This window comes from Fistularia commersonii, chromosome 9, assembly GCF_037954325.1.
Source record: "Fistularia commersonii isolate RoL2024-O1a breed Wild chromosome 9, RoL_Fcom_v1.0, whole genome shotgun sequence".
Taxonomy (NCBI): domain Eukaryota; kingdom Metazoa; phylum Chordata; class Actinopteri; order Syngnathiformes; family Fistulariidae; genus Fistularia; species Fistularia commersonii.
Genome location: NC_141292.1, coordinates 3600759 through 3616971, shown reverse-complemented (window position 1 = coordinate 3616971; position 16213 = coordinate 3600759). Strand labels below are relative to the sequence as shown.

At 38.0% G+C, this 16213-nt stretch overlaps 1 protein-coding gene across 24 annotated transcripts in view; it reads right to left on the bottom strand.

The window, feature by feature from the left end:
• The window catches only part of mapk10 (mitogen-activated protein kinase 10), a 47684-nt gene that overhangs the window by 18909 nt on the left and 12562 nt on the right, over positions 1 to 16213 (bottom strand). For 8 of the 24 annotated variants that reach the window (XM_086152004.1, XM_086152003.1, XM_086152002.1 and 5 more), the window contains exons 2-8: positions 11509 to 11606; positions 9794 to 9963; positions 4330 to 4459; positions 3909 to 3967; positions 2227 to 2365; positions 1190 to 1355; positions 344 to 415 (exon numbers count right to left, since the gene is read on the bottom strand). In XM_086152004.1, the coding sequence (XP_086008130.1) occupies positions 344 to 415; positions 1190 to 1355; positions 2227 to 2365; positions 3909 to 3967; positions 4330 to 4459; positions 9794 to 9915 (688 nt within the window). In that variant the 5' untranslated portion in view covers positions 9916 to 9963; positions 11509 to 11606. The remainder of the gene's footprint in view (positions 1 to 343; positions 416 to 1189; positions 1356 to 2226; positions 2366 to 3908; positions 3968 to 4329; positions 4460 to 9793; positions 9964 to 11508; positions 11607 to 16213) is intronic. The other 16 variants (XM_086151995.1, XM_086151996.1, XM_086151993.1 and 13 more) reach the window with 2 other exon arrangements.

Here is a 16213-nt window from a genome sequence, read left to right as displayed (position 1 = left end):
TCAAGAAATCTGTTGAGAGTTGGAAGACTGATTCGTATATTTTCTTAAATGGCTTTGGCAGAAATAAGTGCACTATTATTTACACAAAGTGAACTAGAAAGTGGGTGTAAGAGGTTCTAAAAGTACAGTTTCATTTAAAATATGCTTAAATCCATACGTAAAGATGATGCTCACTTTTTCTATAGTTCCGTATGTTATGCACATTTTCTTTGGCAAGCACCTTATTTCCTAAAGGGATTATCTGACCATCTTTGAGTCTGAATAAATCCATAAATACAGCACGCGTAACATAAGCAAATAAATTCTTTTACCATTAGATAAAGTCGCTGTGCGTTAAGGATACAGTCCCGTCCAGGGAAAAGGATTTTGTGGCGCACCATTTCTCCCATAATGCACCCCACCGACCATATATCCACTGCACGCAAAGAGGTGATGGTGACATGGACAGGGAGCACAAAGAAAAGGAAAAGCAGAGGTTAGTATGAGACAAACTGAGCCAACTACAAGACGGTACAGTTATTGGAAAGCTAGCAGTTGTTTAGTGTGAGGGAACTAATAAGTGAGACGCACGTCGCTCCATTAATATGAAATATAAAACAGCAGGAGGAGAGAAAAGCAGAGGTTTAGATGGACCAGTTCTGCAGTTTTGTTTACTATCCTGGTATACTGGTGGATGGAACCGATCAATCACCTGTTTGATTATCTGGAGATTTTATTTACATTCCTTATTCTTGGGTTATAAAAGAAATTTAACTTCCCCCTCCACCCCTATTGTTTGAATAGATCATTAGTCTATAGCCCGCTATCTTTTCTACTACCTTTTTTTTTTTGGTTCATTGGCTCCTACTGATTTCATTCATACATCACATTTTGCTGACAAACATAATGCTGGTGTAATGTAATCCCCTTGTTAACGCTGCATTACAGCTGTGTTAAAAAGTTTTATTGCATGACTATAGGGAGCTGTAGCGTTTTTTTTCTATTTATTTTTTTTGCTGCAGTCATAATATTTTGAATGAGCGCTAAGCATCTTTCAGCATTAGAGAAATGACATTATTTTTGTAGTTTTTTTTTTTTTTCTCGCATACATGCAACATTTGCCAATGGTATTTCAACCGATTGAGAATAAACTAGTGTTTTCCTTTCTGACGGCCCGACAGTCCATGAGAAATCCATCATCGGTTCTTACCGTTCTCCTTGTAGCCCATGCCCAGAATCACCTCAGGGGCTCTGTAGTATCTGGTCACCACATAGGGGGTCATCATAAAGCTGGTGCCTGCGGTCCGAGCCAGACCGAAGTCAAGGATCTTAAGAGTGCAGTCTGACTTCACCACTATATTGCTTGGTTTGAGGTCCTGTGAGGGAGAGAGACCGAAATCAGAAGCTTTGTACGGAATATACAAACCCATCGCGCTGGCATGTTTGCTGGGACTCGCCTAAGTTGTGATTAAAATGCATGAACACACATGCAAGTTTTAAAACCTGATACGATTTTTAAAAAAAGATAGCAAGTAGTAGGTATCAGGTTTCTTGTGCATAGACTTGGTGACGGAGGTAAAACATACCGAAGTGTGTTCTTTGTATTAGCATCTGTACGACCAGTACGCATTGCAGATGTACAGTTATTTTATAATTTACCTCCGGCATCTGTGATAGTTGGACTTCGCAACCAAAACAATGCTCGAAAATATGACTGCATGAAGAGTGTAATGTAATTCTGAATAATTCAATTAATTATAATAGAACCCTGTTATTGATTCATCATCGCTGAATTAAATTACAGTACATGGGGACAGGCATCCAGCGACCATTTCGAGAAAATAATCCGAATCTCCTGTAATATTTCCTACCTTCATATGAATATTAAACACAACTTAAACATTCTGAAGTGATCATAAATCTTCCAGGAAGCAGAAAGTGCCATCCTCTCACAACTTGCCACAACAACCCTTCTCCAATAAGCTTTAGTTAATAACTCTTCCCAGCTCGCCGCCGCCAGTAACATGCTTGTCTGCGTAAACCTTGAAAATTCCCTTTTGAGAAACTCTTCCATAGAAGGACGCCGCTGGTTTCCCGTCACGTAAACACTTGCGGTTAAATCAGCGTAAATAGAAAGCCGAAACACGAGCGTTTAAACTTTTTTTTTGCAGTTTCACCCATGTATTCTCAGCACAAAACAGTAGGTAAAGAGAGAGGACAATGAAATTAGCTGTCGGTGGTTCCTACCCTGTGAATAATGCCTGCTGAGTGCAGATGTTTGATACCACACAGCATCTGGTAGAGCAAGTAGGACATTCTCTCATGGTCAAGCTCCATCTGTATCACCTGGCACAAGTTGGCATCCATCAGCTCCATCACAAGGTACCTGAGGGGAAAAAAGGGATTTTAATGACTAATTTGTGGTCGGCCGTGTAAACAATAGGAAGGAATAAATAAAGTGAGTTGGTATGAAGGCGGGGCGTTTTTATGTGTGAAGCATCTTTTATACCGTAGACAAATCATAGCTCTGTGCGGGAGGAAAAAAACAAGCTGTCAGAAGAAAACATTTCAAGGTACATAATAAAATGACAAAACCATAAAAACGATAAATCAGGCCAAAGTAGTGGAGATGCATGTTGCTCTCTGCAGTATTCAGGATTACTAATCCAGCCTATTTAAAATAGTCATGTACAGTTTCTTTCTTAAAATGTGGATTTGGGATGAGAATTTCAAGGGCGTGCCCTAATTTAGATCCAGGTCCAGGATAGCAGCGGTTTTATTAGCTGGAAAAACTATAACACTTGAAAACAATGACTCAGCCCTCATTTAACCGGAGAAATATTAGGACGCCAAGTTAATAATTCAAATTCAATCCCTGACAATTCATCTGGAGACATAATAAAAGTGTTTATACGAGATGCTAAATTCTATACACGGGAATTTTTCAGCATGCAGGCGCAAGAAAGGATTTAATAATCATTTATTTAATCAGAAATATGTCTGCTGCTCCACACTTGGACGTAATGACGCGCAGGTTTTGCAGGATTTGAAACAGCGACTCCATCCCTAACAATGACAGTGTCTTGTTGCAACCGTTCCCTGCTAATTAGTCATTCACACAGCGATTACAGGTTTCGGTGTGATGTTGTGAGGACGCAGATGAGCCGCCTCCCGCCGGCTATTATCCGTGTCCCTCCGGGGTCACGTGGCTTCAGCGAGCGCTGCATCCGCAGAGCAGCTCACTGCAGTCAGTCACAGACCGACGCTTTGTCCCGGCTGGTGAGGTTTGCTTGTTTACATGCAAATGGGACTGAATGTTTTCTCAACAATGTAAAAAAAAAAAAAAAAGAAAAAAAAAATTCTTTTTCAAGGTTTGTTTTGAAAAAAAAAAAAAAAAAAAAACTCTTTCTTTTGAGCTTAGATTACATTTTTTTGTAGATCAACTATATCAAGCTAAAATTAAGGCAAAAGGACTATAGAAAAAGATGAATGCCATCCCTGAAAATCGTCATTGCTTTTCAGTCACGATTTTCTCAAGATAAAACATCAGAACCGCTCCAGCTTTTCAGAACATTTCCATTTTCTTCTCAATTCTCTCAGGATACATCGAATACCTGCCTTCAGCGCTCTCGTTCTCGCTGGGATTATTAAAAAAAAAAAAAGAACCAGGACACTCATTCACTATTTATATTACGTGATGCCGCCTCGGAATACACGTTCTTTTACCGGCTTAATGGTTGCATTCACGTAATCGCGTTAAAATGCGTGAGATCAAATAATGAGCACAAGGTTAATAACAGGATGAGTCGCATGATGTACCAGATTAATTGAGGATAACTCTCCATCTTTTAATAACACGTAGAAATTCAATCGTGCTCATTACAATGCGGATACACCTTAAAAAAAACAAGTGTGTTTACTATACTCACACATCTTGAAATTCCTCTAATGATTTCTGCGGTGTGAAGACATTTAATAAACTGATAATCTGAAAGTGAGAAGGACACAGAGACAATTAGATGTGTGCATTTAGATCGTTTAACAAGAAAGATTTTTATTGGCCTTGACTTCGCTAAAGTTAAAGCCAAAGCCGACCCGAGAAATGAGTTGGAACGATAGATCGGAGATAAATGCGGGGGGAGAAAACAGAAAGCAGGTAACAAGCAAAGCTTGCGGCGCTTGACCTTATATTCGTGCCTTCGAGTGCTTTCTGTTTCACTCCGCTGCCAGTTTCTAGAAGCCTTGGATTTATCATCTCATTCGCTCATCGCCGCTTTGTAGGATTTATCAGGAGCGACAAGAGTAAGAGTCAACTTTTTTTTTTTTTCCAGCTAGAGCTGAGTCACTTACATTTTTGTGATTGACACATTTCATGAGCACCAACTCTCGGTATGCCCTCTTGGCGTGGGTCTGGTTCTGGAAGGGTCTGCTCAGCTTCTTGATGGCTACATTTCTGTCCAGGACAGCGTCGTAGCCCGCACTGCGGAGGGAAAAAGAAAACAGAGCGGCAGAGACATTTATTTTTAGATGAATCACGGTGTGTGACAGAATGACATTGTGACAGCCCGAGCTGAACGTCATAGCTAACAATATAAAAGGGTGTGTTTTTTTTTTTTTTTTTTGGTTTGTTTTTTTTCCGAAAGGAAAAATTAGGAAGGCTTTGTTTTATCCGATGATCATTCTGTAAAACACGTTTCGGTTTCGTCAGTGGTATGACGACGCCGGTGGAAAAACATGATGTTTTACATCAATATGATTGTGATGTAAAATGACAAGGGGAGAATTGTATTGTAGGGTTGCTTTGTCTGTGTGTATGTGTGAGTGTGTGTGTGTGTGTGTGTGTGAGCTGTGGTTATGTAGGTTTAAAAAAGAAGACAGGACAGACATTCAAATGTATTTCATTCAGTCATTCATTAAGTCTAACGTTGATGAAATGTGTCTTAATCACATTTTAATATTTCAGTCATTATTGAAAAATAATTGCAATACTAGAATACAGTAGTCGCCCGTTTATCTTGTTGGGGTTACGTTCCAGAACCAGGCGCAATAAACCACCTTCAAAGTAGCGACCATAATTTTATTTTATAATTTATATACATTTTAAAGCTTTATGACCCTCCCCATACTCGTATTAACCTTTCGTATACACTTCATATACCCTCAAACAAGTAGCGAACGCACGCCGCTGTGAAATGGAAATGGCGAGATGCTGAATGCACGCCATGCGGGGGAGATGGAGAGACGGACACTGAGCCAATCAGAGCACAGGTACCAGAACACAGTACTCTGGTTGGTCGCCACCCTAGAAAATGCTTATTTAAATTGAAAAAAATAATTACATAAAAAAAAATGTATCAAAATCCCATGGTATTACAAAAAAATTTACGATATGAAATTGTTCCTCGAATTAAAAATCTAGATTTTTAATTGTATAGTAGGTCACGGATTAAAAATCTACATCAAATTAAAATGCACACATAAAACAGGATTGAAGCCTTCTACAACATGGTAGTAGCTACAGGTAGAGCTACATTAATGTCAGAAAACGTGGCTGTTTGAGACAGATTCATTGAAATTAAGATTAAAAATCTGTGATACAATCTTTTATTGTGGGTTTTTTCACAATAACAGGCTTTAGCAAATTTTATATCGCGGAAAAAAAAAATGTTTTTTCTAAAATTGCAAAAACAGTCTTTGCAAAAACAACTTAAATCATCATCGTCATAATGCTAATTTGTTTATTTCAATTGTTATTCATAAATTGTATATTTTCATATCACAGAAAGGAACTCATTCCGACTTCTGAATAACTTCAAATCGGTAGCAAAACCCTAGAACTTTGGAAATATTTGTCTACTTGAATACATATATATGTTAGAGGGGGCATATATATATATATATGTTCTGTTACAGAATCCCAACAAAAAAAAAAAGCATTCATTGATTTTTTTTTTTATTAATCTTTTTTTTTGTTTTTTCGATTTGAAGTTTACACAAAGCCTTGATTTGTCAGTTACGTCTCTGAAATGTCATCTTTCAGTCACTTCCTCTCCAAAAGCTGTCGCAAATGCGATCGCACGTCGTCGGCGAAGGATGCCGCGCGTGGGTTTCGAGCGTAACCGGGCGGGATTGTCACGTCTCCGTGGAGACCGAGGGCCAGGGATGATGTGTGACCATGGAAACGGGGGAGCCTTGAAAAAAAATAACACGCATCCGGTAGGGATTTAAGCCGGTCATCACTTTTCTAGTCGAGAGAAAGATGATGTCATGACCGGCTAAAGTACTTAAAGCATTCATCCCTCCTAATATTCCCCTGAAAGCTCATCCTGACCGAGCGCCACGAGTCATCGGGGCCGAGATGCGAGCAGATCGGGGTGTTTGGGGGCGAGAACGCTCCAAAGTGTTTTAGCTGCAGAGATGCAACTTGTATCTCATTAAACCGGCTTCAAGGGAATTACTTCTTCATGTTATGCGTTCGTTTAAGATAAGATAAGATAAGATAAGAACAACTTTATTAATCCAGAAGGAAATTGTTGTGCCAGAGTTACAGAAAATTTAACAGTAATAAATAATAAAAAAAAAAAGTTTAAAAAAAAAGACAGAATTAGAAATAAAAATAAACTATAAACTATAAAGTGTCTCAGTGAAACTATAAAGTGTCTTAGTAAACAAGTGATAAAACTATAAATGTCTTAGTAACAAGTGAGGTAAGGAGTGCACAATAGTATGATAAAAAAAAGGAAAAGGAAAAATTGTAGTGTAGCTGTTATGAAATGAAATATTGCACAGTTCTGAATATTGCACAGTTTGCAGAGCCGATTGGTTCATGTTATTTTTCCACGTGACGTATTACCTGCCATTTTCCATAGTTACAAAAAGGTTAGGTGTTAGGCTTGACGTAATGCAGGGAAAGCATCATTGCAGATAGTTTACAAGAAAAAAAGGGAGTGTAAATTGGTGTCCTTGTTACCCTGAAAATGCGATTACTTTTGAACCGTAACCCCATTTGAGCTCCGTGATCCGTGGGATATTAGAGTGTTTTTTTAGGGTTAGGGTTTTATGCAGCTACGTTGTGATAATGCTATCAGCATATGATACCAGATGTCAGCTGTAGACAGAGCCACGCAACACAAAACAGAGCAGGTTAAATTAGATTTGCACCGTCTCCTTGCCGTCCATTTCTAGAACATCCCTCCAATGGGCACAATCCCAGCATTAGCCGTTCAAGCCTGCCCAAGCCGCTTTGCAAATCCATAAAAATTGCTGTACACCAGAAGGAGAGAAGGGCACGAAAAGCAAAGCGAGGACAATGGAGGAGGGCAAGCGGAGGACAGGCTCTTCGGGTGTCGGGAGCGAACGAATCCACGGACTCTAAGCTAAGCAAACCAAAATAAAAAAGTCCACCCCGGATCATAAATGATGTATTTTTCGATGTGGCGAGCAGGCAGTCAATGCAAAGCCTAAGTGTTTGGTTGTGCACTTCAGACGTAAGGAATGTATCTTCCTTTAAAGTAAAGCCTCAGCAGTTGTGAGTTGAATTACAATGACGCCGAACTCTACCGAGCTCTCTCTCTCTCTCTCTGCAGTCGGGAATTTAGGATTCACATCCTGTACGGCCCTTTTGGCCTCGCCGTCCATATTCTGAGCATTCAGATACAGTTCGTCTCATCTCGTAGCACGGCGAGCTAATGAGGGCGGACGGATGCCGTGAAACATTTTAAACATTTTTCACGTCACGCGCTAACTCTGCTCTGTCTTTCTTATCCTTGTTTGTCCCAGCCCGCACACATTCCGCCTATTTTTGTTTATTTTACTCATCGCTATTGTCACTCTATTTATATTGTTGTTTAGTTCTGGTTTTGTAATTTTCACCCTCGCTGTTCCTTGATGTTGTTTGCTGTCTATTTAGCTGCTGTCTATTTGTTCGTGGCTGTCTTGCTATCTTCTGTCTCTCTATTTATCTTTATATTCATATTTATTTTGTTGTTTTTTTTTTTGACATCATAACTGTTACGCTGCTGTGACAAAGGAAAAGAAATCTTATCTTATCTTAAAACAATGATCAATGTAAATATAGTGGCTGTGATTCCTTATATCGAATGCGTAATATTACATTTATTCCTTAAGAATGCAATGGTTTTCTGAAAATATGGCAGCAGTGAGCATCCAGCTGTAAACCGATAGTAGAAAAAGATGCTGTGATGGAAAACCATTTAAGATAACAGTCCATCAATTCCAAATTGATTCATTTATATAGAAATGTAATTTTGTATTTAAATATCATGTCCACAATGGGGTTTGATAATTTGCAAGTTTGACTGTGGCTGAATGTTTACATCTTTGTCTTGCCTAATCCTCTTGTGTTGTTGCTTCTACACTGATATGGTGGATCCTCTCCAATGTGCGCAACAACATGCTGCATTCAAAATAGTTAGCTTTTAACAATATACATCGATATACAGTATATGATAATACCAACAACAATAATTGTTTAAAAATCATTTTAATAATAACTATGAAATAAAATAGAATAAAATAAAATAAAATTAAATTAAATTAAAATAAAATAAAATAAAATAAAATAAAATAAAATAAAATAAAATAAAATAAATAATTATTATTTTTATCAGTGTTGACATTAAATAACAATAAATAATAATAAATGTTTATTATTACTGTTGTTGTTGCAGTTGTTGTTTCTGTATGTTGTTAATTAATCATCATTATTATTACTGTTGTGATTCCTCTCCAACATGTGCGACAAAATCGTTGCGTTCAAAATGTTAACTCTCTTATAATATACATAGATTTACAGTACATATAATGATGATGATAATAACAATAATGATGATGATGATAATTCACCGTTTACTGTCATTTATAGAATTCCCAATTAGGTATCACTAATGGTGTAGAATAGGGAACCTCATTACTGGAACTGAGACGCAAGATGACGTCACACCGGCGCTCTCCTCCCTCCACCGGCCCCCCTGTTACATTGATTTAAAAATCCTAATGCTTACTTTTGAGGCTTTAAACCGCCAGGCGTCTCCTCACGCCTCTGATTTATTGACCCGCTGTGTGTCCTTTCAGCCATTACGTCCAGCAGATGGAAGCCTGCTGGTTTCTCCCGAGACACTGCTGGTGTCCGAGAGCGATCGGGCACCTCACATGCTATTTAAACATCTCTTCCGCAACCCTCTCTCTTAGTGTACGCCTTGGGAAATGTTTTGCATGCGTGTCCTTTATTATTTGATTTCTTTATTTGATGGCGCTCCTATTTGGTCCCATTCAGATTATTGTAGTTTTGTTTTTCCCCGTCATTAATTTCAGTGTTTATACATGTTTAACACTGTTGAGAAAAGTGCTCTAACCACAATGGTGGGTATTTGGGAAAACACATTTCCTATCCGTTGCTTTTGAGGTCAAAAACATCATCTGTTCATTCCAAGTATATTCAAATTGATAACAACACTGATTCTTCAGCGATAAATTGCATTTTCCTACTTTGCGTCATACTTCTGCAGGGATGAATGATATTGATATTATACATAGAATACAGAGAATAGGGTTAGATGGAAGAAGCAGCCCAAAGGAAAGGAAGAGGTTTATTGGACGGTATGTTTTTCTGCTCCTCAAATGCCGTATGCTATCATGAATCCTCAGACCATTTATGTAAGCACATCAGTAAGATGATCGGAAGAAAACAAAACAAAAGATAAACGGGACAATCGTGTTGTAAATAGTATCTAAGGACTCAATCAAAGTATGTTTTGGTGTGATCTAGGATAGAATAGAAATAGCGAGTACTTGCCAGACAATTCCCTGAGCTCCGGAGCCAATGGGCTTTAAATTCTGGTAGCGTTTTAAAACTGTGAAGGTAGAGTCTCCCACTTCCACGCTGTAGAACTGGTTGTCCACTTTGCTTTTGCTCATGTTGTAATGTTTGGCAATATATGACACATCCACTTGTTTTCCAAAACCCTGTATGGAGAAAAGGCACTTAAATCACGAAACAAATCATCATAATCAAAATAAGTCCGACAAGTTATATAGACAAATTGATATGTGTTTTCATTACGCTTTTATAAGACCGTTTGTTTATATTTTTTCCATTCAATCAGTTAAACAGAAACCGTTACACGTAGAACGGTTAACATCTGAGAAACTGCTTTAGTGAAAATGTGTTTACATAAGTCAGAGTGTAATTACTCGGGCAGAGTAATTACTAGGAAGGAGGGATAATTAAATAGCTGATCATTTCAACATTACTCACAAAACAAACAAAGCGGCGGTAAAGTATTTGCCTAAACTTGGGTTTCTAAACACGGCACCGGACGCCATGAAAGTACGGGATGTGACGCGTTTAAGTCAACATTCTTGAAAAGTCACCCGAGCACATGATCTAATTATTTCAATACATCGACTGGACTCGACGCTTTACAATGCAGCCACTTCAAGTTGGCGTCCAACGTGAAGCTGGAAGCTCTGACCTCGCGCTCATGCATGTTTGATGCAGACAACTCATGCAAAGCACGGGACGAATCTGAAGCTTGCAGGAAACCACATACAGCAAGATTAATGTTGACATTCTCAGCATCCAAGTTATGATAATAATAATAATAATAAATCCTTTATTAATCCCCATGGGGGAAACTCGTTCTCCGCAATGAAGCCATCATGGATGAACCACGAGGCAACGTTTGGTTCCAAAGACGATCGTGAAACTAAAATAACACTGCATGTAGAATCTTCAACTTTTGGCTGATATTCTTAAACTAGGAAGTAAATGATGTCGGGATCTAAAAATGTGGGTCGTGCAAAAGCGGACAAACGGTTGTCGTGTATTAAACTCTACTCTGACGATGACCCCCCCAGCTTTGTTCTTATTAAGTGACACGAGTAAATTACTGGGAAATAAAGAGATTAGGCGATCAAAGATCAATTTCCCTTCAGTTTAAGGCTTCTTGAATGCAGGATAATGTAATCCTGTAAGGCATTAACTGATGCTCATTTCAAGGGAAACTCATGTTGATGTATTTGTCTACTGTTTGGTTAATCCCAGATTTAGCTTTTTTTCTACCTCATTTTTCTTTGTTTTTTGGAAAAAAATCTCACCGCTCGGTCGCATGGTTTCAGGCTTAAAGGTCCCATAATTTGTTAAGAGTTTTTATTTTTCAAAAAGACTATCTCAGGGAACCAGAGCTTTGAGCCAAGCAGAGGCTAATATTAAGCAAGTAGAAAGGGTTCATAGATTGCCAAATTGTTTCTAATTCATAACAGAAGTGAGAACGTCTTTGCCATGGCGACCTAGAAACCTGGAAACATCACAATTAAACAACGTTGGATTAGATCATGCAGGAGGGACTGCCAACATGAATTAAAATTAAATTCAAGTAACTACCAACACGAAGCTTAATACTCATCAAATGAGAAGCACAAATGAACAGTTTTGCTTTCTACTGTGAGGATCCAACACGAAGACACGAAGCAGCCCGAATAGGAAATGGAACTGAATGAGTACTGTACCTTTTTTACCTGTAAGGGACACACACCTGACAAAAGGCTATCTTCACATCCAGGATCGGTTGGCTGCAGTTATATAAGAAATGTCTGCTCATAAATACCTGCAAGACACAAATGGAAGAAAACGAGAGTTAGGGACCTCAATATGAACGCACGCAGAAATCACTTGGTGAACAAGGTGGATGCAGGAACTAGCGGTTAACTACCAGTATTACAGCCTACCGGTTAGTGTTCAACATACATGCCAGAAATGGACCCGTATTTTAATGAATTCTGTCAGAACATTCACAGCTGGGTTCTCCCTGACATCACTATCGCGACTTCATTTTATTTTACAGATCCACAAAACATATGGATTGATTAAGAAAGGGAAATTCTTTTGATTTAAGGAGACTAAAATTGACTTTTTTGGCGTGATTTGCTTTTTCATTTTAAATGCGGCGATTCAACAGCTTGCTTGTCAGGTATGAGATATTCAGACCTCACTTGACTGCAGTATTGCCTTGCTCTTTTAAAGGGCATCTGATAAACATCTAGTCTCATTGTCTGCAGAAAAAAATGGTGCGTCGCAGCATTTCATTTGCTGATCAGTGAGTCAGATATAGTCGCTGAATACTGACCAAGTACTATTTTGTCTTTCCTCTTTCATAGATTTATTTTGTTTTATTCTTGATACCGCTGATGATTATGTGGACAAATATAATTGTTTCTTACGACAGCTAGCTCATATCAGACGTTATTAATCTCTCAAGGCTCAGCCTGATAGTATCTATGATGGATTCTCACAACGCTAGCTGAGGGATGTTCCCCTGATGCTTTTAGGAATAAAATATTTGTATAAGAGATTTGTCAATTTTGTGTAAACGATAAGGAATGAACATAAAGGGAGAGTTTGATTTAAAGTCCCCTTCAGGTTAAAATGTGTTTTTATGTTTTCCTTTCCTCCCAGGATCGTAACCACAGTTTATTTGTTTTCAGTGCCCCGAAGAAAGATGGAAAAACTGACTTTTCAGATTATTTCTTGATTTTATTCAATGAGAAATCTCTCAAAAATAGAGATATCATTTGGGGTAAATTCTTTCAAATTTTGTAGAATGTTTTATTCAAATTTTAAAATAATCCATTGCAGTTTCCTATGTACTTTAAAAAATGGATTATTTTATTTTGCAGAGTTTCCTGCAAAAAACAATTGGTTTAGACAATTTATCCCCCCAAAATATTTCATATATCGATATCTATCTGTATATATGCATATATATCTATATCTACAACTACACATATTTATAACTGATACCTGATTCATAACTGAAATATATTTATTATTGTTTGAAATTCTTTCAATTTTGTAGAATATTTTATTCAAATATTAAAATAATCCATTGCAGTTTCCTATGTACTTTAAAAAATGTATTATTTTATTTTGCAGGGTTTCCTGCAAAAAACAATTGGTTTAGACAATTTATCCCCCCAAAATATTTTATATATCGATATCTATCTGTATATATGCATATATATCTATATCTACAACTGCACATATTTATAATTGATACCTGATTTATAACAGAACTATATTTATTATTGTTATGTTTTACTTGAAACGCTGGCACAACAATTTCCTTCGGGATAAATAAAGTATATATATATATATATATATATGTATTTGTGTGTGTGTTTAAAATATAGGGGGTCATCTAGGGAAAAAGTACAATTTTAATTTGGTCATTTTAAATTAATTGCAATTATTTTGCATGTGCTTCAAACCTGATGCAGGGACAGTGTGAAATGTAGGTTTGCCAGATTTTTTGGGCCTTTTCTTGGCAGATCACTTCAAAACACTGCAAGAAAGGGCTCGGCTCCTAGCCAGCGCTGCCTGAGCGGGTCTCCCACATTAAGTAGCAGAGCCGTATTTGATCTCACACGTTTTCCAGGTACTGAAGCTTCCATTGTGCAAATGATCATACAGTCAGAAATAAAAAAAAAAAATCACCGTTCAATATTAATATCAGCATGTAAAATATGAGAAACAAGAGAGCCGACGTGTCATTATGAAGCCCCAACTGATGCCCCCCCAATTTGTTTGGCGTGTTCTCATTTCACGAAATTCCAAAAGGGTTTCAAAGGAGGATTTTAGTGAAGGGGGAGCTTTGCAGTATTCCCTTTTTGCAAGGAAAATCCAGAACTCTCTGGACAAAAATGTATCATTTAGTTCCACCAGCCCGCTAATAGTGTCACAATTAAAGCTTCGCTGCAGCCACTAAATCCGAAGGGAGGCCCAGCAGCTTTAAAAAGGAAATGTGGGACACACAGTCATGAGATTTTGGATTCGACCTATTTGAGATGATGTTTTACTTTTGACCCATGCAGTATCATTGTGGTGGCTTATAAGCCTATCAAATATTTTACCGCAAGGCGAGTTGCAGATGTGTGAGCTAAAGGTCTGAACCACACACACACACACACACACACACATAAAAATCTGCAAAAATCATATTGTTTGTTTCGCCAATCTTTCGTTGATTTAGCACATTTCTGCTCATTTAAGATGCAGATTAAAAAATCAATAGGTGAAGCACTGAGGGTTTAAAAATGTCTAATAATCACAACATATCAAATTATACATTATCCGACTATGGCAGCGGTGGTGACGACATATGGATCTCAAGACAATTTTGAGTTGGGAAAAAAAAAAAATCAGTTTGCAACGGATATTTCTTCATAATACTGTGTCATTTTAAAGTAAACAGAAATTATTTTTGAAGCTAAATTTTCACTGGTCACCCATCGGTCCGGGTCATTGTGAAGGTGAAGAAATCAATTTTATCAGATAGCCAACTAGTTTATCGGCTTCAACCCTTGTAAAAAAAAGGAAAAGATGGAAAAGATGTCGAAGAGGGAAAAAAAAAACAATGATTGCATCGACAGAGGAATTTGCTTTTGGCTCTGCGGTACGTCTAATATGCAGTGATAAAATTGCATTTATGAAACTATGCAGCACCGGAGGTCGCATTAAAAGTAAGACATATTTAATTTATTATACGCTAAAAATACTATATGGCTCTCGGCGAAAAATAATCAGAAATATTTGGCTTTTATGGCTTTTCGGTCCAAAAGGTTCCTAACCCCTGAACTATGGTGTTGTACAGATTGCGCCATAAAATAAAGGGCTTCTTAGAGTATCTTTGGCCCAGCAGAGAAGGGGAGGAAGTTGTAAAATCAATTTGTACTTGCGTGGCAATTTGAATTTCCTCAATTCGCGGCAGTAATTTCAAGCCGTTTGTATGTTTGTCCACCAACTGCATAGGATAATCGTCTAACAGGGTCAACAGTGAATCGGCCCCGACGCCTAGCAAGTTTTATCTGCCGTGTAAATCAGAAGCCATCTGTGTACATATGATTTTAAACCGCTCACACGAACAAATGTTTGACTTGTAACCGTAAAGGTCGTGATGATTCAAACACCACCTGGATGACGTCTGCATGCGATATGAGTCGGTTTGGCGGCGCGTGTAGCAAGCGACTTATCGGCGCCGCGTCGGATCGTTTTCGTCCTTGTCGCATCGCGCGTTTGTTTCTCGGTCGAAAAACCGACGCTATTTCGGATCCTCACTTCCTCCGAGCTGCATTCGAGCCAAAAGTGAAAACACCTGCAGCAAAGCGCGCGACGGCATTGAAGAGTTTCGACGGCTCTCCGTGCGTAACATCGTAACAACAATCTGGGTCTCTGACAGCAAACCGGCAGGTGGTCGTACACTGGTGTGTTTGCATCCAGAGAAGTCCCTGGCCTGTGATGAATGAAACGCTTTGTATAAGAAATGCAAGAAATGTGCCAAAAAAAAAGGAGTTGGATGTTTGGTAACGACTTCTCCTATCCAGTAAAACAGGTCAGCATTTTGCTGCCATTAAGCAAATTGTTTCCCCTGAAGAAAACCTGACTTTTGCTTAACCCTTCCAAAGGAACATATTTTTCTAATTCATATTAACCATTAAATACATTACAATAAACCAGACCTGGGCCACATCCGTCCCATTCTGCTTTTTTATCAAGCCCGCCCATTTATTTTCTGTGAATATTCTAATAAATATTTTCTATAAATATTGAATTGAGAAACCCCTTATCTTTTCCTTTTGTTTAATTTTGTATGGATGTTTACATACAAAATAATGTCAGTACATTTATATGATTTTAAAGTTGAAATGAAATGCCAAAAAATATAAATATTTAGAATTCAATTTTCATTTTGTTCAATTTCCTGTGCATAAAAATTGAAAATTAAAAGTGGCCAGCCAGCCAAACTAATTGCCCACCCTGCAACAAACCAATGTATTTATCATTTATTTCCGTGTGATAACATGAGGAAAAAAACAGCATCAACACGCTGATCCGACGGCTAAATTCGCTTGATTTGACTATTCTGCCGGGAGTAAGTTCACTTAAATATGGACGTCATTTTTTTTTTTCTGATGAGCATGTTTGCTAAAATGTGGAAAACAATGAAAAGCTCAGTGAAAGTTCACATTAAAATGACAAATCCATTTCTCCTTCTTTGTAAGTCTGACAGAAGAAGAAAGAGTGTATTCTGTGCCCTCTGACCAGATTCTGCTGATAGAGTCAAGGCTGAAGTGCTGTTCCGATTGTAGCCGAGACTCCACTCAGTGCCATCCCATAAAATGCTCATATATCATTCTGACCACAATAAGACCCGTCGGC